Here is a 25,034-nt window from a genome sequence, read left to right as displayed (position 1 = left end):
AGCTTTTGTGATGTTGCTGATTTCAGAGATTTAGAATTTCATTAAGTCTTTTCCCTGCTATTATTTTTATGCCATGTATTCATGATGCTACAGAGTGATCCATGCTTGTTTTGAGTATCTTCAGTAAGGATGATTTTGACACATGATTGTGCTCTATCCATCCATGCTCCTGTTTGCAATTATGGAGTGTCCTAGCATGACTTAATCTTGCTCTACTTTAGTTATAAAATGTTCCTGGAAGATTATTTACGTGTTAATCAATTTTGCCAAGGTTGTTGTAGTTGATCCATGCATGATATGAGTTTGTTCTTGCTTTGGTTAGCTTCATGATCATGTCTTCTTGCTGGCAGTATGCTTATCTTGTCATGCAAGGCTTCGTGATGAGTGAATCGAGCTCGCAAAGATGCCTTCATAATTCTTTTTTTGCCATGTCCAGTTTTCTGCTAAGTCTGAATATGTTAATTAAACTTGCTATGTTTACATGGGTGCCATCAAATTTTCTGTGCCCTTTTGGCTTATGGTCAGTAAGGGACTTTTGTTCTATGCTTTGAGTAGATTCATGCCATGCCTTGTACTGCTATGTTCTGTTCCTGTAGCATGTTGTTACCTTGCTCTAAACATTGCTTCCTGATGTTATTTCCTGACATGTTAGTATTCTCACTAAGTCTGTGAAACTGATATCTTTTGCACTTTTGCCATGCTTGTTTGAACCTGCTCTTGTGTGATTTAGCCATAGCTCAGTGTTCATCTTTTGTCAAGCATCTTGAGTAGATCACCTCCATGTGCTTTGTTTCTATATTGGAGTGCAGTAGCTTAGTTTCTTGTGGCATACTACATGGCATCGTGCTGTTAATCGCAGAATTGTGCTATTCTTGTTTTTGCTTGCCATTTGCAAACCGTGCATCCGATTCCGGTGATCTTTATATCGATTTCGACCGAAATCAACTCATCTTTCCAGCGGAACACTTGGTTTGCCAAGTTGAGTCCTGGTTCAATCTTTCCCTTCCGAAGCACGCATATGCATTGCTTATCACATCCCGCATATCATGCCATGTTTTGCATCATGTTGCTTGTGCATTGCACCGTGGTTGATTGTTGTTTCATTTGCTTGTGTTCTTGCTTTGGGTAGAGCCAGGAGACGATTACATGATCGATGAACCCGTTGAGTACGCTTACGAGGATCAAGCTTACGTCAACCCGGAGAACTTTGCAGGCAAGATGACCATACCCTCGAAATCAGTTCTATCTTTGCTTGCTAGTTGCTCGCTCTATTGCTATGCCGCGATACCTACCACTTGCTTTATCATGCCTCCCATATTGCCATGTCAAGCCTCTAACCCACCTTTCCTAGCAAACCGTTGTTTGTCTATGTTACCGCTTTGCTCAGCCCCTCTTATAGCGTTGCTAGTTGGAGGTGATGATGGAGTTTGTTCCTTGTTGGAACATGATTATTGTTGTGATATCATTATTATATCTAGATTGCTTTAATGCACCTATAGACTTGGTGAAGGGTGGAAGGCTTTGCCTTATGCCTGGTGTTTTGTTCCACTCTTATCGTCTTAGTTTCCGTCATACCGGTGTTATGTTCCTTGATTTTGCGTTCCATACACGGTTGGGTTATAATGGAAACCCCTTGACAGTTCGCCTTGAATAAAACTCCTCCAGCAAGGCCCAACCTTGGTTTTACCATTTGCCACCTAAGCCTTTTCCCTTGGGTTTCGCGGACTCAAGGGTCATATTTATTTTAAACCCCCGGGCCAGTGCTCCTCTGAGTGTTGGTCCAAACTAGAGCACCGTGCAGGGCCGTCCCTTGGCAACTTGGGTTACGTTGGCTCCTGTACGCTTAGCTTATCCGGTGTGCCCTAACAACGGGATATGTGCAGCTCCTATCGGGATTTTTCGGCACAGCGGGTGGTCTTGCTGGTCTTGTTTTACCATTGTCGAAATGTCTTGTAACCAGGAGTCCGAGTCTGATCAGGTCATCCTGGGATAAGGAATATCCTTCATTGACCGTGAGAGCTTGTGATGGGCTAAGTTGGGACACCCCTGCAGGGTTTTGAACTTTCGAAAGTCGTGCTCGCGGTTATGGGCAGATGGGAATTTGTTAATATCCGGTTGTAGAAAACCTGACACTTAACTTAATTAAAATGAATCAACCGCGTGTGTAGCCATGATGGTCTCTTTTCGGCAGAGTCCGGGAAGAGAACACGGTCTCGTGTTATGCTTGAACGTAAGTAGTTTCAGGATCACTTCTTGATCATTATAGCTCCTCGACCGAGCTTTGCTTCTCTTCTCGCTCTCATTTGCGTAAGATAGCCACCATATATGCTAGTGCTTGTTGCAGCTCCACCGCACTACCCCTTTTCCTACCCATAAGCTTAAATAGTCTTTATCGCGAGGGTGTGAGATTGCTGAGTCCCTGTGACTCACAGATTACTTCCAAAACCAGATGCAGGTGCCGATGATGCCAGTGCAGGGGACGCGACCGAACTCAAGTGGGAGTTCGACGAGGATTCGGTATGTTACTTTGTTTCCTTTCCGGACGATCAGTAGAGGAGCCCAGTTGGGGCGATCGGGGATCTATGCATTTGGGGTTATCTTTATCTATGTTGGTTCCATAGTCGGACCTTGATTGTGTTCTGGATGATGTAATGCTATATTTATGTATTGTGTGAAGTGGCGATTGTAAGCGAACTCTTTATCCCTTTCTTATTCAGTACATGGGATGTGTAAAGATTACCCCTCTTGCGACATGCCTACTATACAGTTATGCCTCTAAGTCGTGCTCCGACATGTCGGAGATATAGCCGCATCATGGGTGTTACAATAGCACTTTCCAAATAAAAATGGCAGCAATTCTCGTGAGCGCTAAAGTTTCTGTGTTTTACAGCAAGATTAAAAGACTTTCCCCAAGTCTTCCCAACGGTTCTACTTGGCACAAAGACTAATTGAACACAAAAAACACAACCAAAATAGAGGCTAGATAAATTATTTATTACTAAACGGGAGCAAAAAGCAATGAATAAAAATAAAATTGGGTTGCCTCCCAACAAGCGCTATCGTTTAACGCCCCTAGCTAGGCATAAAAGCAAGGATAGATCTAGGTATTGCCATCTTTGGTAGAAAATCCATAAGTAGCTCTCACAATAGAATCATATGGTAATTCAATTTTCATTATAGGGAAGTGTTGCATGCCTTTCCTTAATGGAAATTGGAATCTAATCTTCCCTTCCGTCATACCAATAATTGCACCAATCGTTCTAAGGAAAGGTCTACCAAGAATAATAGGACATGAATGATTGCAATCTATGTCAAGAACAATAAAATCTACGGGCACATAATTCCTATTTGCAACAATAATAACATCATTAATTCTTCCCATAGGTTTCTTAATAGTTGAATCCGCAAGGTGCAAGTTTAAAGAGCAATCGTCAAAATCACGGTAACCTAGCAAATCACACAAAGTCTTTGGAATCGTGGAAACACTAGCACCCAAATCACACAAAGCATAGCATTCATGATCTTTAATTTTAATTTTAATAACAGGTTCCCACTCATCATAAAGTTTTCTTGGGATAGAAACTTCCAACTCAAGTTTTTCTTCATAAGATTGCATCAAAGCATCAACGATATGTTTGGTAAAGGCTTTATTTTTACTATAAGCATGAGGAGAATTTAGTGCGGATTGCAACAAGGAAATACAATCTATCAAAGAGCAATTATCATAATTAAATTCCTTGAGATCCAAAATAGTGGGTTCATTGATATTTAAAGTTTTGACTTCTTGAATCCCACTTTTAACAATTTTAACATCAAGATCTTAAGACTCTGAATTTTTGGAATGTCTTGTAGGTAAAGGTGGATCATATTCAGTCCCATCATTATCAAGATTCATATTGCAAAACAAAGATTTAATAGGGGACACATCAATAACTTTTAGATCTTCATCTTTATTATCATGGAAACTAGAAGAACGCGCTTTTATAAAGCAATCTTTCTTAGCACGCATCCTAGAGGATCTTTCTTTGCACTCATTAATGGAAATTCTCATGGCTTTGAGAGACTCATTGATATCATGCTTAGGTGTAATAGATCTAAGTTTCAAAGAATCAATATCAAGAGAAATTCTATCAACGTTCCTAGCCAACTCATCAATCTTAAGCAATTTTTCTTCAATCAAAGCATTGAAATTCTTTTGCGAAGTAATAAATTCTTTAATATTAGATTCAAAATCAGAGGGTATCTTATTAAAATTTCCATAAGAATTGTTATAGGAATTACCATAATTATTAGAGGAATTACTAGGATACGACCTATGATTAAAGTTTCCTCTATACGCGTTGTTACCAAAATTATTCCTACCAACAAAATTTGCATCCATAGATTCATTATTATTCTAAATTAAAGTAGACAAAGGCATATCATTAGAATCACAAGAAACACTTTTATTAGCAAATAATTTCATAAGTTCATCCATCTTTCCACTCAAAACATTAATTTCTTCTATCGCATGCACTTTCTTATTAGTAGATCTTTCAGTGTGCCATTGAGAATAATTAACCATAAAATTATCTAGGAGTTTAGTAGCTTCTCCTAAAGTTATTTCCATAAAAGTGCCTCCCGTGGCCGAATCTAAAAGATTTCTAGAAGCAAAATTCAATCCAAAATAATTTTTTTGTATAATCATCCATAAATTCAAACCATGTGTAGAGCAATTATGTATCATTAATTTCATCCTCTCCCAAGCTTGTGCAACATGTTCATGATAAAGTTGCTTAAAATTCATGATATCATTTCTAAGAGAGATGATCTTAGCAGGAGGAAAATACTTAGAGATAAAAGCATCTTTGCACTTATTCCACGAATCAATACTATTTTTAGGCAAAGACGAAAACCAAGCTTTAGCAAGATCTCTAAGCGAAAAAGGAAATAGCTTCAATTTAACAATATCATTGTCCACATCTTTCTTCTTTTGCATATCACACAAATCAACAAAGTTGTTTAGATGGGTAGCGACATCTTCACTAGGAAGGCCGGAAAACGGATCTTTCATGACAAGATTCAGCAAAGCAGCATTAACTTCACAAGATTCGGCATCGGTAAGAGGAGCAATTGGAGTGCTAATAAAATCATTGTTGTTGGTATTAGTAAAGTCACACAATTTGGTATTATCTTGAGCCATTGTGACAAGCAAGCAATCCAACACACAAGCAAACAATAGACGGGCAAAAAGAGGCAAATAAAGAAAGAGAAGGAGGACGGAGAGAGAGGGCGAATAAAACGGCAAGGGTGAAGTGGGGGAGAGGAAAACGAGAGGTAAATGGCAAATAATGTAATGCGGGAGATAAGGGTTTGTGATGGGTACTTGGTATGTTCACTTCTGCGTAGACTCCTCGGCAACGGCACCAGAAATGGCTCGTTATTGGGAGTCAAATCTTGAATTGACTTGGCACGAATCTCCCCGGCGACGGCGCCAGAAATCCTTCTTGCTACCTCTTGAGCACTACGTTGGTTTTCCCTTGAAGAGGAAAGGGTGATGCAGGAAAGTAGCGTAAGTATTTCCCTCAGTTTTTGAGAACCAAGGTATCAATCCAGTAGGAGGCCACGCACGAGTCCCTCGCACCTACACAAACAAATAAAATCCTCGCAACCAACGCAATAAAGGGGTTGTCAATCCCTTCACGGTCACTTACGAAACTGAGATCTGTTAGATATGATAGGATAATATTTTTGGTATTTTTATGATAAAGATGCAAAGTAAAGAAAGCAAAATAAACAGAAAATGAAATAGCTTGTTGACGGAAGATTAATATGGTGGAAAATAGACCTGGGGGCCATAGGTTTCACTAGTGGCTTCTCTCGAGAGCATAAGTATTACGGTGGGTAAACAAATTACTGTTGAGCAATTGACAGAATTGAGCAAAGTTATGAGAATATCTAGGTATGATCATGTATATAGGCATCACGTCCGAGACAAGTAGACCGACTCCTGCCTGCATCTACTACTATTACTCCAACATCGACCGCTATCCAGCATGCATCTAGAGTATTAAGTTCAAACGAACAGAGTAACGCTTTAAGCAAGATGATATGATGTAGAGGGATAAACTCATGCAATATGAAATAAACCCCATCTTGTTATCCTCGATGGCAACAATACAATACGTGCGTTGCTGCCCCTACTGTCACTGGGAAAGGACACCACAAGATTGAACCCAAAGCTGAGCACTTCTCCCATTGCAAGAAATATCAATCTAGTAGACTTGCAAAGATAACCAATCATACATAAAAGAATTTAGAGAAGATTCAAATATTGTTCATAGATAAACTTGATCATAAACCCACAATTCATCGGTCTCAACAAACACACCGCAAAAGAAAATTACATCGAATAGATCTCCACAAGAGAGGGGGAGAACTTTGTATTGAGATCCAAAAAGAGAGAAGAAGCCATCTAGATAATAACTATGGACCCGATGGTCTGAAGTAAACTACTCACACTTCATCGGAGAGGCTACGGTGTTGATGTAGAAGCCCTCCGTGATCGATGCCCCCTCCGACGGAGCTCCGGAAAAGGCCCCAAGATGGGATCTCATGGGTACAGAAAGTTACGGCGGTGGAATTAGGGTTTTGGCTCCGTATCTGGTAGTTTGGGGGTACGTAGGTATATATAGGAGGAAGAAGTACATCGGTGGAGCAACATGGGCCCCACGAGGGTGGAGGGCGTGCCTGGGGGGGGGGTAGGCGTGCCCCCCTACCTCGTGCCCTCCTGGTTGATTTCTTGATGTAGGGTCCAAGTCCTCTGGATCATGTTCGTTCCAAAAATCACGTTCCCGAAGGTTTCATTCCATTTGGACTCCATTTGATATTCTTTTTCCGCGAAACTCTGAAATAGGAAAAAACAACAATTTTGGGTTGGGCCTCCGGTTAATAGGTTAGTCCCAAAAATAATATAGAAGTGTATAATAAAGCCCAATAATGTCCAAAACAGGATATAATATAGCATGGAACAATAAAAAATTATAGATACGTTGGAGACGTATCACCTACACATGCACAAAACAAAGCAAAGAATGTATGCGCATGGCAGATAAACACATCATCCATCATGATGGTTCTCTTCTCTTGCACATAACCATTATAAGCACAAGTGCACGAATAATATGATGCAACAATGGCGATATTCATGGCACAAGGTATATGGTGCAAAGAGGTAAGACAAGCATGCTTCCCAAGAAGTATGTCAAAATCTCCAACTATATGTGAGAATGCTATGGGTGCAATCTCATGAGCAAGTGTAGAAGCATTGTTGCACTCAATACATGGCAAATCGTCTAACATGAGAGGGGCAACACATGGAGATATATGACAAGAAGCAATAAAAAGTTTGTGCAAAGCATGTAGATAGATGCCATCAACCGCATGAAATGAGCAAGTATGAATCATGGGTGATGCAACATAAGCAAGCATAGTAATCAAGTCATGCAAACTAGTGGAGTGAAGATGCAACACACTAGAGTAAATCATGGCAATCACGTCATGTGAGCAAATAATAGGCATAGACAATGCACATGACATATCGCAAGCACGAACACAAAGCAAGATCGAAGTATCATCATAGGGATGGGTCACAAATGGAAGATGGCAATAACTAGCAATATCTCCACCAAGCTTGCAAATACACATACAAGTATGAGAGTCAATCATCATTTGTAATGCAAAGTATGGGTCACAAATGCATGGCAAAGGCATAGGAATAAGCATATCATGCAAAGTGAACATGGGAAGATGGACATAGAATGTGTAATGGACAAGAACCCATAGCCAAGTGAGGGACAGAAGAAATGCACGAAGTCTTTGCGCGAAGAGAGCGGTGGGAAAGACAATCCATGGGATTCCAAATCATCTACGCTCTCTAGAGCTCGTTTTGTCAACTCATGGGATTGTGAGGTTGACAAGTATTCATGGGTACCTACACAAAGAGACACAAACTAAAGAAATTGTGTGTGTGGTAAATGTACACATCATCCATCATGATGTGTATGTGCACGTGAGAGGTAGCACAAGATAAGCATGGCTCAAAGACTTTTGATGCATGGCATAAGAACATGTCATCCATCATGAAAGAATAGTTATTATGTATGACACGATGGGGACACAAATGTAGCATAAAAGTATATGGGACATCAATAGCATTTTCATTCATGGGGAGCATATTGTGCATAAAAGTATTGGGATCATGCAGTGGATGGGATTGATCAAAATCTCCTAAAATGTATGAGGAAACTATGGGGGTCTCCTGATGAGCAATATCGGAAACATCATATGGAGAAAATGGACAACATCCAAAAAAATGCATATCCGAAGCTAGGTGGTCATGGCATGGCATATGAGATAAATCATGCAAAGGGAGCATATTAATATCATCACAATAAAAACAAATGCCATTAACCATGGGCTTGTCATCTATGCCATATGTGCAAATTGGGTTTATTTGAATAGCATATGCATAGTCACTACGATGAGATTGCAAATATGACATATGGTTGATCTCATGCATAGCATATGACAAGTCAAGCGGATTATCAAATATGATGTGACCTAGAGAATTGTCACAAGAAATCCTATGCAACATGGCATCACAACTAAGAGACTCCACATGGAAATCATCATACTCATCATAAATGGGTAAACCATCGCATGGGGAAGTCACACTAGCATGAAGCATGGTAATAGGTTGATCAACATCATGCAAGCAATCAATGTCAAGAATGTCCACTAGTGGGAATAGAGCATCGCCATCACCTATGTTACCTTTGTCATTCCACTCAAGTGGTGTAGGTGAGGTGGGAGAGACCAAATGGTGGTCATCTTCATCTTGATGGAACCATGTGGGGGTGCATCATATTCCACCATGGCCATGGTCTTGTCCAAAGGGAGGACGTAGTCGTCGCGAGTCAGCGCGTCATCATATATGGGACCTAGCACCAAATGAGAAGACACAAGAGAGGTAGAGGTCAACTTGTTAGAAATGCAAATGGCCTCATGAGACCTATCAACTATCACACCCTCTCTATGTTGTGGTTCACTCACTCCCTCAAGGTAGGTGCACTCAATCTCACGTATGGTGGAGTCACTCATTTCACTCAAGTGGTGGGGGTTGTTGCTCTCCTCACATGGGAATTGGGGCAACACATCATATATGGGGCTAGTGGTGAAGTCACTCTCATTCTCAATATGGTGGCTAAAATCACTCAAGTCATGATACGTCGCCGTGGTCGAAGGGAAAATCCCATGCTCAACCATCTCATCATCGTCGCCATGGATTAAGGCCGAAGATGGCACATCGTCGCTCTCGCCTCCTAAGATGTAAGCACCCTCCGTGCTCGTCACCATGTCTCACGCCTCCAAAGCTTATTCCTTGAGGCTCTCCATAGCCGTACTCGTCGCCGCACCGTCTTGAAAAAGAGTCGAAGTAGACTCGACATCATCAATGCTACAAAGAGGGATGGCAATGAAGTCGAACTTGGGAGAATCGTCTTGGAGCTTGTCGTGCTTGGACATCACCGTGGTACTAGCCTCTTGCTCGTTCTCATGGAGCTTGGTTGTCACAAAGTGAGCTTGGGGTGGAGAAGCCTTGGCCTCCATGAGTTCTTGTTCCGCCTTGAGATCACCAATGTAGTTGTCATCGAGGGACTAGTAGTTCTCAAGGAAGATCGTCTTGGAGATGTCATTGTGCAAAACCATCATGAAGTGGAACTTCATTGAAATGGGGTGGTCCATGCCGGCTCGTCACAAGGCAATTTTCATCTCCTTGAAGTACGCATCGATGGACTTGGATCCTTGGGTGGTGTTCTCCAATTGGCGGAGGAGAAGTTGTTCCCTGTAGGTTGGAGGTACGAACTCTCGCCGCATAGCTCTCTTTGTCTTGGGCCAACTCATGTTGTAATGCTCCGAAGGTGTGTGAAGCCAGCATGCCGATGCGTAGTCGTGGAAGTTCATTGTGGCGCACTTCACTTGATCTTTGGGAGGAACTTGATGTAGCTTGAGCTAGTCATCCATTAGGCGCTCCCACTCGTGATACTCCTTGGGTTCTTGAGTCCCATAGAAAGGAATCACATGGTCGATGTCCAGGTCGTAGTAGCTCGTGGAAGTCACGGACTTGAGCTTGGGGAGCTTCTCTTGAGCGTAGTCTTGGGGTGTTTGTTGGCGAAGATGCCTTGAATTTGTTTGGCGAAGATGCCAAGGGAGATGGTGAAGTTGTTGAGCGATAGTTGGTGTTAAGGTCTTGACCTTCATGTTCCTATTGGTGATGGTGTCAATGCTGATGTGATCTTGCCGGAGATGGTAGCTCAGAAGCATGTGCTCTTGAGCGTCTTCTCGAAGATGAGGAAGACCGCTTGTAGGACTTGATGAGGGCTTTGATCTCCTCCATTTGAGCATGCATCTTGGCGTCTGTGGAGTTTTTTGTGGCATCGAACTCGTCGTTGTTGTTGTAGACCGAAGGTGAAATGCTGTGCCTATCCTTCACAAGACTCGAGTAGAGGTGAGTAGGAAATGAGATAAACAATACCAAGTTACCTTTTCCCAAAGTTGAGGATGTACCCCATTTCACTCAATGTGAAATGAAAGAATAGTGGAATTGGTACCAGACTTGTTCACTCACACCTATCAAGTAAAGCTTATGGAGTAGCTTGTTGAGGATAGTGGCACAAAAATTTGATGCAAAATGTTAGCAAGAGTCAATAATGTTGAAAGAGATTCAAAAATTAGCAACTGAAACAAGTAGACCAATAGAAATGTATGGCACATGGAAATTCACACACGGATTGATAAATGGGGTCGTGCAACCAAGGAATGAGCACAAAATGTGGAATCCACGGAAAATGCTCGTGTTGCACAACTCAAGAGAGACGCTAGCACGATTGCTCAATAGGCAGATATGACACTTGTGCACAACCTATAAGATGCAAAATGGATAAACTTTCTATCCCAAGTATGCTATGTATGTATGGTTCCCGGTGTTTCTCACACGATAATCGAAGATGATCAAGTATTATACCATATGATATATGGTAATGCACTATGATACGATGTTATGGCTCTTGCTTACAAGCTTCTTTGTTTTTCTCTTTTTCTTTGCTTAAAAGCTTGTTTGTCTCTTTCTCTTTTGAGCTCTTTTCTCATGCAATTGTGTATGCGATGACAACTTTGTGACACAAAAGATGATACCAAGATATGCACCATGATGGTATGGTATGTATGCTATGGGAAGTATGACCACTAATGTGCACAAGTAACGTTGCCGGCAATACTCAAATGGCTAGTTTCGATGGGCAAGTAACACAAAATGGGCTAGGGGTTGTCAATGCAATTGCAAGGGGAATATACAATGGTGTCGTCGAGGTTACCGTCCTTATATATGATGACGACCTCGTGGCGATGATGAGTGGTGGTGTTATCGATATAGAACCATTCCTAATTAGCAGAAACATCTTAGGAAACGGAAAAACCGTGAACTCAAAATATCAAACTTCAAAATGGTGGTAGAGGAAAAGCGGTGGTGGTTGCGGAAGTATTGGTGGAAACCCGGTCAAAATGGGTTATGGTGACGGAAGGGTATTGTTGGGGATATCACTACTGGGCGTAAACCGGCCTATCTGGGCCGGGTTAACTTGGTCAGTAGTTAATTATGTTAAAGCCCAAGAAGGCAGATGAGGGCTCAAGGCCCATAGTCGGTTCAAGGCATGTAGCCATAAACCGGCGTTGGTATTTAACTTGTATTGTAAGTTAGGAATAAGTAGAGACCAAACCGGACACATCTATGAGCCGGTATTGGGACTCCGTGAACCGACGGGCGTCACCCGTGTATATAAGGGGACGACCCGGCGGCGGTTCAAAGGGACAACAGAGAACAACTCGAGACTTAGGCAAAGCTTGTTGGCTCCCTAGTCATCGAAACCCCATCAATTCCATCACAACTAGACGTAGGCTTTTACCTTCATCGAAGGGGCCGAACTAGTATAAACTCTCTTGCGTCCCTGTGTCCGCTTTAACCCCTTCAAGCTAACCCGTTGCGATGGCTGCACGACTAAGTCCTTTCTCTAGGACATCTGCCGTGACAAAACCACGACAGTTGGCGCCCACCGTGGGGCTATCGCACAATAGTTTCAAGTTCTAGGAGGGCCGCTTTGAAGGACTCGAGGGCTACGCTGTGGGCCGGATGACTAAGAGTCGTCGCGGCAAGCTCTACATCGATGATGCAGGCTGGGGCCCCGAGGCCGGCTCAGTTGAGTACGGGTACCGGGTCCCCTTTGGTGGCATACACGTTTTCATCGGCAAGATCGGTGAACCGGGCCCTGAGCCGGACATCTGCACCGACCTCGTGAAACGGCTCAGCGTGCGCAGTCCGCTCGGGTTAAACCACCCGTGAAGCGTGCCTTTGTGGGAGTCATCCATGGAGGAAGTTACGAGGATGGATCGGAATCTCACAGCGAGACCGTCATCTATTCTGGCGATGAGTCATCAACCGGAGAAACCGAATCTCTATATCAGCGACAAGATGGCCGGATTGGGGGCTGTTCCAATGGCGACAGTATTCTGGACTCCTCTGATCTACCCAACCGAGTTGGAATATTCATGGCCGGCACACAAGCAGCGCTTCATTCTTCGACCTCTGCGCCAATGACCTCCGGTTCAGTAGCGGCGATGGCTGTCGGGGCAGGAAGCTCTGTACGCTCGCCGGCTCAAGTTCTATCAGATCTATTTGATGCATTGGCCGTGCTTATGGCAGAAGCTAACCCGGCGGATTAGGACGTCCACAACGCGGAGATTGCAAAGGTGAAGGAACATATCACCCAGGCCAAGGCGAACCTGGCAGCTGAGAATGCCAGGATGACCGCAGAGCGGGCCGCTTTAGACGCACAAGCCTACAGGCTCATGTTGGACCAGAACGCGTCGCACGAAGTCATGAAGAGGAAGTACCGGTCCCGTTTGCCTTCGGTCTTCGAGGCCAGAGACCTTTTCAACACCCCAGGAGCAGGAACCATTAACCCGCTGGAGGGAAACCGGGCGGAAGCTCCTGGGACCGGCGCGCCGGTTCAGCCCCGTCTGATGAATCTGCCTCGTCAAAACACTGTTATACCTCAGGCTGTTTCAACACCTCCGGGTCACTACTCCAACCCGATGGACAATCTCATTTCCGCTACTGCATGGCTGGAGGCCATTCCAATTGAAGGTGACTCGCCGCAGGCGGTAGAGACGCGATGGGTCAAAGAGCTTCTAAGGACAGCTTTGGTCCAACAGGAAGCATACTCGTACAGCCGCGACCGGATCCACTCGACCCCTCGTCCAAGACGGAGCTATAGCAGGCGTATGGATGAACCAACAGTATCAAGTAATGAACGACGTGGAGCACCCCGCGGCAACAACCCGGCGGGTGGTGCTGATAACGCTCAGGGGGTGGTGGACTGGGCCTGAGCGCGCAGGGAGGCCGAGTTAGCTGCACAGTATCAGGCTCGGCAGCTTACGCCGGTTCGTCCAACTATCTTGATCGAACCTGGTGTTACTTCTAGTTCTTTGGGGGTACCTTGCCTTGTCCCCGCTTTACGCAATGTGCGCCTGCCCAAGGATTTCAAAGGCCCGTGCAAGGTACCAAATCACATGGCGGATCAACCTCCAGAGACATGGGTGGAGAGCTATGAGATGGCCATGGAAATGCTTGATGTGGATGATGCGGCATGTGCGAAGTACTTCACCATGATGCTCAAAGGAACGACCCGTACTTGGTTAAAAAGCTTACCGGCCAATTCTATCAATTCATGGGACCAATTACGAGCCCGGTTTATCAGAAATTTAAAGGATACATGTAAGAAGCCTATGTCGATAGTGGACTTAGCTGCCTGTGTCCAGGAGGAAGGAGAATCGACGACTCATTGGGTGCGCCGGGTCTCGCAGGTTCTGCATTCATCAGACCGCATCAACGCTGACACCGCGGTTATAACCCTAGAAGGCAATTGCCGGTTTGGGCCCCTAAAGCTGAAATTAGGACGGATGAAGCGCTATTGCACTGACATGGGGACCCTCATGGCTGCCTTGGTAAAGTATGCTGATTCTGATAGTACCAAGGATCCCGAGTCTGATGACGACAAGACAGGGAAGGGAAAGAAGAAGAACAACTCCAAAGGTCAACAGCACCACTCGGCAGGTAACGGTAACGGAGGCAAGCGTAAAGCGGATGGCAACATGGACTTCGTGGCTAATACTATCGCGTAGGACAAGGGTCAGTGACGCAAGGGTAAACCGCCAAATCACAGTGGAGCGCCTAACCTTAACCCGGACCGCTTAAATTATCTATTGAACCAGCCCTGTCCAAAGCATGGGACGAAGGAGGTGCCAGCAAACCACCTTTGGAAGGATTGCTTCATTATGCAGGAGTTCAAGAATTCTAATGCTTTCTGGTATGATCACGGCTCCAGCGGTGGCTCAGGATCCGGGCCGGGATACGGTGGAGGAAATTTCGGTTCAGGATTTAATGGTAATCCAGGCGGACATAACAATCAAAATAATCAGAACAACCAGGGTGGTTACAACCAGCAGCAGCAATAGTCGGGTTACCAGAGCAACCCAAGGCAGTTGAATAGTGGGCAGTACCATGTTTTCACCACTAGCTTAGACAAGCGAGACCGGAAGGTTCAGAGGCGGGCAGTCAACTCTGTTGAACCGGCTGTATCCCGTTATCTACGTTGGTCTGAACAGCCAATCATATGGAGCAGAGAGGATCACCCTCCCCAGGTTGATAATCCGGGTTAGTTGGCTCTGGTGGTGGCGCCTCAGGTGGGAGGTTATAAGTTCACCAAGGTGCTCATGGATGGAGGGAGCAGCATTAATATCTTATACTATGAGACCTTCCGTCGTATGGGACTAACAGATAAAAATCTCAAACCGTCCAATACGGTGTTCCACGGTGTGGTACCTGGCAAGTCAGCATATCCTGTTGGTAAGATAGCTCTGGAAGTGGCCTTTGGAGATGATCATGATTCCAGGTCGGAAACATTGACGTTTGAAGTGGTGAAAATCCAAAGTCCATATCACGCCCTGTTTGGGCGACCGGCCTACGCTAAGTTTATGGCACGGCCCTGTTATGTGTATTTGCAGCTCAAGATGCCGGGTCACAAGGGGACAATAACGGTTCACGGAAGCCGTAAAATCGCTTTGGAGTGCGAGGAAGGAGATGCGGCCTACACAGAGTCGGTTTGTGCCACCGAGGAGCTGAAGTATTATAAGGACAATGTTGATCCGGCGGACATGACTCCATTAAAGAAGCCAACTACGGAGCATGAGCCGGCCCTGAACTTCAAATCGGCAGCTGAAACTAAGCTTGTTGACTTCGTGCCTAGCGATTCGTCCAAGCAGTTCAGCATCAGTGCCAACTTGGATCCGAAATAGGAAAGCGCGCTCATCGAGTTCATCCATGAGAATCGGGACATTTTTGCATGGAAGCCCTCTGACATGCCAGGTGTACCGAGGCAACTCGCTGAGCACACCCTTAATGTGGATCTTAAATACAAACTGGTGAAATAGTTCCTCCGCCGGTTTAACGAAGAAAGGCGCAAGGCGATTGGAGAAGAGGTAGCCAGGCTCTTAGCAGCTGGCTTTATTGTTAAAGTTTTCCACCCTGAGTGGCTTGCCAATCCGGTGCTGGTCCTTAAGAAAAACGGCACCTGGCGCATGTGTGTGGATTACATAGATCTTAATAAGGCTTGTCCAGCAGATCCCTTTGCCCTCCCCTGTATTGATCAAATTATTGATGCTACGACGGGTTGTGAGCGTTTGAGTTTTTTGGATGCATATTCTGGCTATCATCAGATCAAAATGGCAGTTAAGGACAAGGAGAAGACGGCATTCATAACTCCCTTTGGAGCCTTCTGCTATGTGTCTATGCCCTTTGGGCTCAAGAGTGCCCAGGCAACTTATCAATGGTGTGTACAAAATTGTCTTCACAAACAGATTGATCGTAATGTGCATGCCTACGTGGATGATATCATGGTTAAGTCAAGGGAGAAGGAGACTCTGGTTGACGACTTGAAGGAAACCTTTGATAACCTGAGGACGTACAAGATGATGCTTAATCTGGCCAAGTGTGTATTTGGTGTACCGGCAGGCAAGTTATTGGGTTTTTTGGTGTCCAACAGGGGAATCGAAGCTAATCCGGAGAGGATCACAGCCATCACTTCCCTGGCTAAACCGAAGTGTATCAACGATGTTCAGCGCCTGGCAGGCCGGATTGCCGCGTTAAGCCGGTTTATCAGCCGCCTTGGTGAGAAGGCAATCCCTTTGTATCAGATGTTGAAGAAGACGGATCAATTCGTCTGGAGTTCTGCTGCTAACAAAGCATTTGAGGATTTAAAGCGGCAACTGGCCAATCCGCCTGTGCTCGCCGCTCCCATGGACAAAGAGCCATTGCTGCTATATGTTGCTGCTAATGCTCGTGCGGTCAGTGTGGCTATTGTGGTGGAGCGAAAAGAGGTAGGCAAGGAGCATCTGGTTCAGCGTCCGGTCTATTATATCAGCGAGGTACTCATTGAGTCCAAGCAAAGGTATCCGCATTGGCAGAAGCTGGTGTATGGGTTTTTATGGCAAGCCGGAAGCTCAAGCAATACTTCCAAGGGCACCCCATTACGGTGGTCAGTTCTGCTCCCTTGGGGGATATCATCCAGAACCGGGAAGCGACTGGCCGGATTGCCAAGTGGGCTATCGAGCTTGGGCTGCATAGGTTGAAGTATATGCCTCGGACGGCGGTTAAGTCTCAAGCACTTGTTGATTTCATCAATGATTGGACGGAACTGCAAGCACCGGAAGAAAAGCCGGATCACACATATTGGACCATCCATTTTGACGGATCCAAGCAATTGGAAGGCTCGGGGGCTGGCGTCGTATTAACTTCCCCATGAGGTGATAAGTTTTGTTACCTTCTCCGCTTAATGTTCCCTTGTACTAACAATGCAGCTGAGTATGAAGCCTTGCTCCATGGTCTCCGGATGGCTAAGGAGATGAATCTAAGTTGAGTTAAGTGCTTCGGTGACTCGGACCTTGTGGCTCAACAAGTATCTGGCACTTGGGATTCCAAGGACCCACTCATGGTAGCATATCGTCGTGAGGTGGATATTGTTGGAGGTCACTTTAAGGGCTATCAGGTGGACCACGTGGACCGACGGAAGAATGAAGCGGCGAATGCTTTAAGCCGGTTGGGCTCTCAGCGCAAACCGGTCCCGCCCAATGTTTTTCTGGATGTGCTGCACAACCCGTCGGTCAAGCTCCCTGGTGAAGCGCATTTGGCTATTCCTGATTCGGAGGCTAAATTGGTGGCAGCTCTTCATGTCATTCCGGATTGGATGCTTCCTTACCTGGCGTACATGAACCGGGGCGAGTTACCAGAGGATGAGACTCTGGCCCGACAGATAATCCGACGGTCCAAGTCCATGACTATTGTCAATGGCGAGTTGCATCATTGCAGTGTATCAGGGGCGTTTCAATGCTGTGTGTCTCCTGAAGAAGGCTGTGAAATTTTGCGTGAGATCCACGAAGGAGATTGTGGTCACCATGCCGGTTCAAAATCTGTGGTGGCTAAAGCGTTTCGCCATGGCTTCTATTGGTTAACTGCTCATGCTGATGCGGAGGATCTGGTCAGACGATGTGACGGTTGCCAAAAGTTTTCAAGACGTGCTCATGTGCCGGCTCAAGAATTGAGAATGATTCCAATTACTTGGCCGTTTGTGACTTGGGGGCTGGATATGGTTGGGCCTTTCAAAAGGTCCAAGGATAAGAAGACCCACCTCCTGGTGGCGGTTGACAAGTTTACAAAGTGGGTGGAAGCAGAACCTATTAGCAAGTGTGATGCGGCCACGGCAGTTCAGTTCATCAAAAAAGTGATATTCCGGTTTGGTTTTCCACACAGTATCATCACAGATAATGGTACCAATTTGTCCAAGGGTGCCATGAAGGAGTTCTGCGAACGGGAGCACATCCGGCCTGACGTTTCGTCAGTGGCACACCCACAGTCCAATGGTCAAGCAGAAAGGGCTAATCAAGAGATCTTGAAAGGCATCAAGCCTCGGCTTATGGTTCCTTTGCAGAGAACACCGGGTTGTTGGGTAGAAGAGTTACCATCTGTGTTGTGGAGCATCAATACTACACCCAACAGATCAACAGGATACACACCGTTCTTCATGGTCTACGGAGCGGAGGCGGTTCTCCCCAGTGATATCCGTCATGACTCACCTCGTGTGGCGTCTTATGTCGAAGCGGAAAACGAGACAACACGGCAAGACGCTTTGGACCTGTTGGATGAAGAACGTGACATAGTAGCCGCCCGCTCGGCGATTTACGAACAGGATCTTCGTCGTTATCACAGTCGCCGAGTCAGAACCAGAACCTTTCAGGAAGGAGATTTGGTGCTTCGGCTCATCCAAGATCAGACTAATATGCATAAGCTATCCCCACCTTGGGAGGAACCTTTCGTGGTCAGCAAGAATCTGCACAACGGGTCATACTATCTAATCGATATTCGAGAGCATAAAGACTCACGTACATCAGAAGAGGAGACCAACAGGCCGTGGAACATAGCTCATCTTAGGCCTTACTATACCTGAGCCATTGGCTCTACTTATGTACATATTACGATGATGTATATATTATGATTAAATATAATAAACCGGAACCTCAGCTAAAGCGGGGTATCTGTTCTTTTACATCATGTGTGGTTACACGGAGTTGTTCTAAAGCGGCCTCCGGTTTACCCCTTGAGTTAGCTTTTCAAAGCACCATGTTATATCACTTGGTGGCTTGGTCGTGTCCGAACCAATGCAACACCTCTTGATAGGCGAGAGCCATCAGATCACTTGGGGACTTGGTCACGTCTGAACCAGTCACGCCTCTTGATCAGCCTAAGGCCACAGAATCACTTGGGGGCTTGGTCGAACCCGAACCATTGCCACGCCTCTTGATCGGCATAAATGCCACGGTTTCATTTGGGGACCTGGCTGACTTGAACCATAGCTACACCTATCGGGAGCTTGGTCGTGTCCGACCATGGTAACGCCATCTGATCGGCTCAGATAAAGCCTCTTTTTGCAAACGGTTTTATCATTGCCTTTGCTTCCCAATTTTCTTTGATATATATTTCTTTCTTTTTGTTGCGTTTTTTAAACCGACAAAGTTTTAAGCCGATTCAAACTATCAATTGACGGAACACGGTCCATTTTTAATCCGGAGACTATTTGCCCAGTTTGATTTTTTATTAACATAATATTACGGAGTAACGCGGTGTTTTATTATAACCCGGCACGGTTTACATGGTAAACCAGCATTATATATATGCAGGAGCTGCTATCTCCTCCAACAGTGTGGGTTTATAAACCTCCGCTTCAAGATTGGCTAAGCCAACTTCATGCCCAACGATGGCAGGTATTATGTATCTCAAAGATTTGATCATATGCTTAAATTTCAGATATTTTGATTTCATATATACAGACATCATACTCTGCCTGACGGTACAACCGCGGTGGCACTTTAAGATTTTTTATATTGCAGAAAATACTTTGGAAAGTTCATCACCCAAAGGAAGAACAAGTTGCAGTAATTATGCATGAAGGCATATCAAAATCAAGAGTAGCGGCTAGCCTATTAGAAGGCAACACGGTGCCCAAAATAAGATCATTATTTTTTTCAAAGGAGAGGCAGTTTAAACCGGCTTCCAGTTCAAGCTTGGTCACCAGCCTGGCCTAATGGTTGTGGGTCATCCCGCGCCTCTTCAACTTCAGCTTCTCTACCCAGCGACTGGAAATCAACAGTTGTCTAGTTGATTCCCATTAATGCTCAAAAGACAGCTTCATCGTGGATCAGCAACGACGGTTCAATATCCGGAGCGTAAGTATGCTTACGGATTGGAGGGATAAGATTTTCCGCTTCAGGAGTTGGTGCAGCTACTCGCTTGTTTTGGTTGTCATAGCGGGCTTGATAATGAGACAAGTCTGCTTCTTCAACCAATTGACAAGCTAGCGGACGCACCTCCCGGTTTATTGCTCGCAGATCCGCTTCACTAAACTCTGACCCGTCTTCCTTCAAGCTGGGATAGCCCTGAGCCGCTTCAACAGGATCAAAATCCGGCACCCACGCTTTTGCCCGGATTAAGGCATTGATCGCACCGGTTCGAGCAGCAGATTTCTTCAGCTCTTCAACCCGGGCAGGAAGCATCGACAGTTTCTTCAGAGTGTCTTGAATCAAAGTGGGTGCCGAATTGATGTGGGATGCAGTAGGGATGATCCGTTGTGCACCAGTGTACAGTTGTTCGATCAATGTGTAGGCGGCTTTCAATTTCTTCCGCACATCTGACCCCAAGTGACCAATGCGTGTCCCTGAAATATCACAAAGGGTTAACAAACCGGCAGCTATATAAGATGGCCAAATCAATGCAGAAATCAAACGGGCTTACCAAAGATAGCAGCGGTCATGGCATGCACGTGCCGCTTTATGCTGGTCAGTTTGTCCACCACCGGTTTTAGTGCAGCCTCGGCATCTTCTGCTCGTTTTGTTAAACCGGATTTTTCAGTGGCCCAATCCGCCTGCTCCTTCTTGAAATCCTTCTTAAGCTGTTCCATGACGCTTAAGGCGCTGGTCAAATCCTCTTTTGCTTTTGAGGTTTCAGTCTGTTGGGACTTCATATTTTCTTGGAGATCGGCGATTTGGGTTTCTTTTTTCTTCAGCTCAGCCTGCATACAGACAGTTATATGATTCAGCAAGCAGTGCAAGAATTGAAGCACCAACCACATAACAAGTTATGCACTTGGCACTTGGGGGCTAATGCCTATTTGATCTTCATATTTCACTTGATTATAAAGTCCTAAGATCAATACAAGTATTCAACTTGGCACTTGGGGGCTAATGGCTATTTGCTCGAATAAATTCTGATGCTGCAATCTCAATTACTTAAAGTCCCGGTTTAACTACACTAAGTTAAACCGGCCCTTGGAGGCTGTATCGGCAAATTCAAAAAACATTGAAGTCTGCATTGACAAGTCCTGGTTTGAACAGAGATTCTAAACCGTCCCTTGGGGGCTAGGAGAGATGATAGATTGAAGTACATACGCAGATAAGCATATGGAAGTTACCTCATATTTTTCTTTCATCATATTAACCAGACCAGCTTCATAGTCACGGCTGGTGTATAGCCGGTTCAGATAACCAGAATGGAGATCTTGGGCGTTCAGAGCAGCATAAGTTGTCAGATCGGCATTCCATTTTCCCTTGCCAATGGCAGCAGATTCTTCCTTGGCAGTGTGTCTGGATAAAGCAACGGGATTGCCTGGCTCTGTGCGACCAATGCCAGTAATGACAACCTCATCATCCTTGGCATCGCCGGTTTGCACTGGGGCCATTGGCTTATCAGTAGGCTTTGATGGACTGGTGGATTTGTCAATCCGGATGGGGCTTGTGGGCTGGTTGACAGGACTTGAGGTATCAATAGGCCTTTCTTCAGCAATAAAATTGTCATCTTGCTGCGGTGGATCATTGGGTATATCTTCAGGAATAGCCGCTTCAAGATCTGGTGTTTTGCCTGGTTAAGGGACGGCGTCCTCCTCGGCCGCTTTATCCAGGCGAGCCTTCTTGCTTGGCCTAGGCTTGGCCCTGAAAGGAATAACAAAGTCAAATACAGCGTATGTTCCAAGGTGATGTACCGGAAATATTATGATAAGTATAGCTTACCCAAGCACCGTTTTGAGTGGTGGCAGCTGAGTAGCCGATGACTCGCCAGAGGATGAGTGGGAAGTAACCTGATAATCGGAGTCAGATGGATTAAGAGGCCGACGAAAACAGCCCGCTTTAGGACAAGCACTCACAAGCAAATTAGAGACCTCTGAACGGTGTTTCCGAACCAGACTGTTCGGTAAACCGGTGGAGGTAACTACCTGGCCGCTGTGCCGGGTTGTGCGGCGAGCTTCGTGCTGTTGGGTCTTCATAAGAAATTTGGGATCCAAGTAAGCAAGAGGATGAGAAAATTTAACTTTCCGGTTTGCCTGACGGATTTTTAGTGAAGGCAAAGGGTCTGAATCGGAAGAGAGAATAATTACCTCTGCAGCATCAGCATGGCTGGCATCGGCATCATCCTGACAAATATCATCATCAATAAGACGCATGAAAATAAGCCAAGTGAGTCAAGCTCTACCTCAAGGTCCGGATTATCCACATCATCATCAGGGGCCGGATCAGAAGATGCAGTGGTTTTCTTCTTGTGAGCAGGCCGTTTCACGACTTTAGTCTTTGGCCGGGTTGGTCGCTCCGGTTTGTCTGGTTTTTCTGGCTTCTCCTGTGGAATTTTTTTGCTCCAAAATGGATCATTACCCTGTTTAAACAGACATTGAGATTAAACAATGACCAGAAATATCAATAACAGGTTCAGTAAAAAGAAAAATGAAATTCTTACAGCTAGGGGTTTGTTGGTGGCACAGAAGGGAAGCATGCCGGTTCGAGCACAGACGTGTTCCGGTTCATTCAGCATTTTATTCACAGCCTCTGTGATTTCTTCGTCGGTGAGATGGATGTTAGCATGTCGCAGTGGGTCGTCAACACTGCCAGTATACTCGCACATCAAACCGGAGCGCTGACTAAGGGGCAGTATGATCCATGATATCCAACAGCGAGCGAGATAAACTCCTGTTAAACCATTGGCCATGAAGGCTCTGAGCTTGGACAGTTGAGGAGCGTATTTGCTTCTCTCCTTGGTAGTCAACCTTTGCGGAAAGGGGTGTGTATTGCTAAGTCGCTCCGGATGAAAGCCAGGCAAAGGATTTTCATCAGCAGGGGAGGTGTCTTTGCAATAGAACCATGTTTGATTCCACTCTTTGGGGTGGCTGTGCAGCTTGGCGTGAGGGTATGTGACCTCTTTCCTTTTCTGAATCGCCACACCGCCCAATTCCGTATTGGAACCGTCAGAAAACTCCGTACGGCGGTTTGGATGGAAATAGTCTCTGAACAACTCCACTGTGGGCTCCTCTTGAAAGAACACCTCACAGAGCACTTGGAAGTGACACATGTTTGTAACAGAGTTGGGGCCAGTGTCTTGTGGGTGGAGTTGAAAATCGGCTAAAACGTCCCGGTAAAATTTAGAACCGGGCGGCTTAAAGCCCCGGGCTAAGTGATCTACGAAAACGACGACCTCTCCTTCTTGAGGTGTGGGAGGGCATTCTTTGCCAGGGGCTCTCCAATGGATGGGTTTTTGCTGCCTAAAGCGCCGATCAGGACTAAATTGTTCAGTTGAGTCTCTGTGACGCGAGAAGGAACCCAATTGCACTCATATACTTGCTTGGCCATGATGAAATCTACAAGATAGGTGATACCGGTTCAAGAATGCATTGATTAAAGTGCACTGGTATGTACAATGTTAAACCGGAGACAGCTCTATCTAAACCGAAGTTTTATGAAGCAACAGCATCTGGCGGTTCAACAAGGGGACTAATGGTATATACAGGTTTGGCAATTTTTCTACAAAGTTAAACCGCCGGATCTAAGCATTGAAACAGTTGAGATTGCGGATGGATAAGTGTACAGAAACAGATTTCATAAGATTTCTCTATAGCGATGGATCTGAAGCAAGTTCAGAAAAGAAGGAAAATATTCAAGGTTCAAAAAAAGAACAGTACCGAATCAATGGGCAGAGATATAGGTAGATCTATGGTCTTGAGGCATATAAGTGAAGGCGGATGCTAAGAACTACCGCTACACAGAGCAAAGGTTCACAGGTTCATCTAAGATCTATCATATGAGTACGAAGCAGACGGTGAACACTGAAGAACTTGGAAACCCTAGAACGGATCTACGGAGGAAAAGGTGAAGAACTCATCGGAGCTGAGGAAGAAACAGAAGGTCGCCGCGATGCTCTGGTACAATCAGGGTGATGCAGCGGCCAAGGTTGGAGCAGAGGTCATCGACGGCGGCGGAGCTCCGAAGCTGGACGACGCGGGGAAGACGAAGCAGAAGGGCACGAAGGGGAAAAAGAAATGACCCTTCGGTCCTATTTATAAGACAAGGGACAGGTGTCAGGCGCGAAAATCAAGGGACCGTGGGTTTGGAAACGAAGTTGTCGCCTTAATTGTCGCAGACCTATTAAACAAAAAAAGGGGGTATCATGCATAAGGTTCTTTATAACAGGTAATGTCACGCCGGTTTACAACGACCAGAGAAGATGACATCACGGCGGTTCAACAAACTACAAGAAGATGTTGAAGATGAAGATTTTTGCTAAGGATTGACATGAACCTGTTCAAATGAATCTGGGGCCTAATGTTGGGGATATCACTACTGGGCGTAAACCGGCCTATCTGGGCCGGGTTAACTTCGTTAGTAGTTAATTATGTTAAAGCCCAAGAAGGCAGATGAGGGCTCAAGGCCCATAGTCGGTTCAAGGCCTGTAGCCATAAACTGGCATTGGTATTTAACTTGTATTGTAAGTTAGGAATAAGTAGAGACCAAACCGGACACATCTATGAGCCGGTATTGGGACTCTGTGAACCGACGGGCTTCACCCGTGTATATAAGGGGACGACCCAGCGGCGGTTCAAAGGGAAAATAGAGAACAACTCGAGACTTAGGCGAAGCTTGTTGGCTCCCTAGTCATCGAAACCCCATCAATTCCATCACAACTAGACATAGGCTTTTACCTTCATCGAAGGGGCCGAACTAGTATAAACTCTCTTGCGTCCCTGTGTCCGCTTTAACCCCTTCAAGCTAACCCGTTGCGATGGCTCCACGACTAAGTCCTTTCTCTAGGACATCTGTCGTGACAAAACCATGATAGGTATGATGATCTATACATGGTGCTGGAGTAGAAAGAACGGTCCCTAAGTAGCCAAAACACCTTAGGAGACACAACTCACAACACAAACAAGCTCTATCAAGATTGGGTTAAGTTGAGGTGGCGGAAGTCTATGGTGGGCAATCCTATGTGGAAGTGGTGGTGGTAATGCGGATGATGTGGTGGA

The 25,034-nt window shown here is 45.4% G+C and overlaps 1 protein-coding gene across 1 annotated transcript in view; it reads right to left on the bottom strand.

Moving 5' to 3' along the window:
- LOC147990710 (uncharacterized) overlaps window positions 1-7,188 on the bottom strand; it is a 43,091-nt gene extending 35,903 nt beyond the window's left edge. The window contains exon 1 of the mRNA XM_087538361.1: window positions 7,047-7,188. Within this exon, the coding sequence (XP_087394487.1) occupies window positions 7,047-7,188 (142 nt within the window). The remainder of the gene's footprint in view (window positions 1-7,046) is intronic.
- Window positions 7,189-25,034: the final 17,846 nt, after the last annotated feature.

This window comes from Triticum urartu, chromosome 1A (genome assembly GCF_056163025.1).
Source record: "Triticum urartu cultivar PI428250 chromosome 1A, HENAU_Tu73, whole genome shotgun sequence".
Taxonomy (NCBI): Eukaryota; Viridiplantae; Streptophyta; class Magnoliopsida; order Poales; family Poaceae; genus Triticum; species Triticum urartu.
This window is presented reverse-complemented; position numbering and strand designations above follow the sequence as displayed.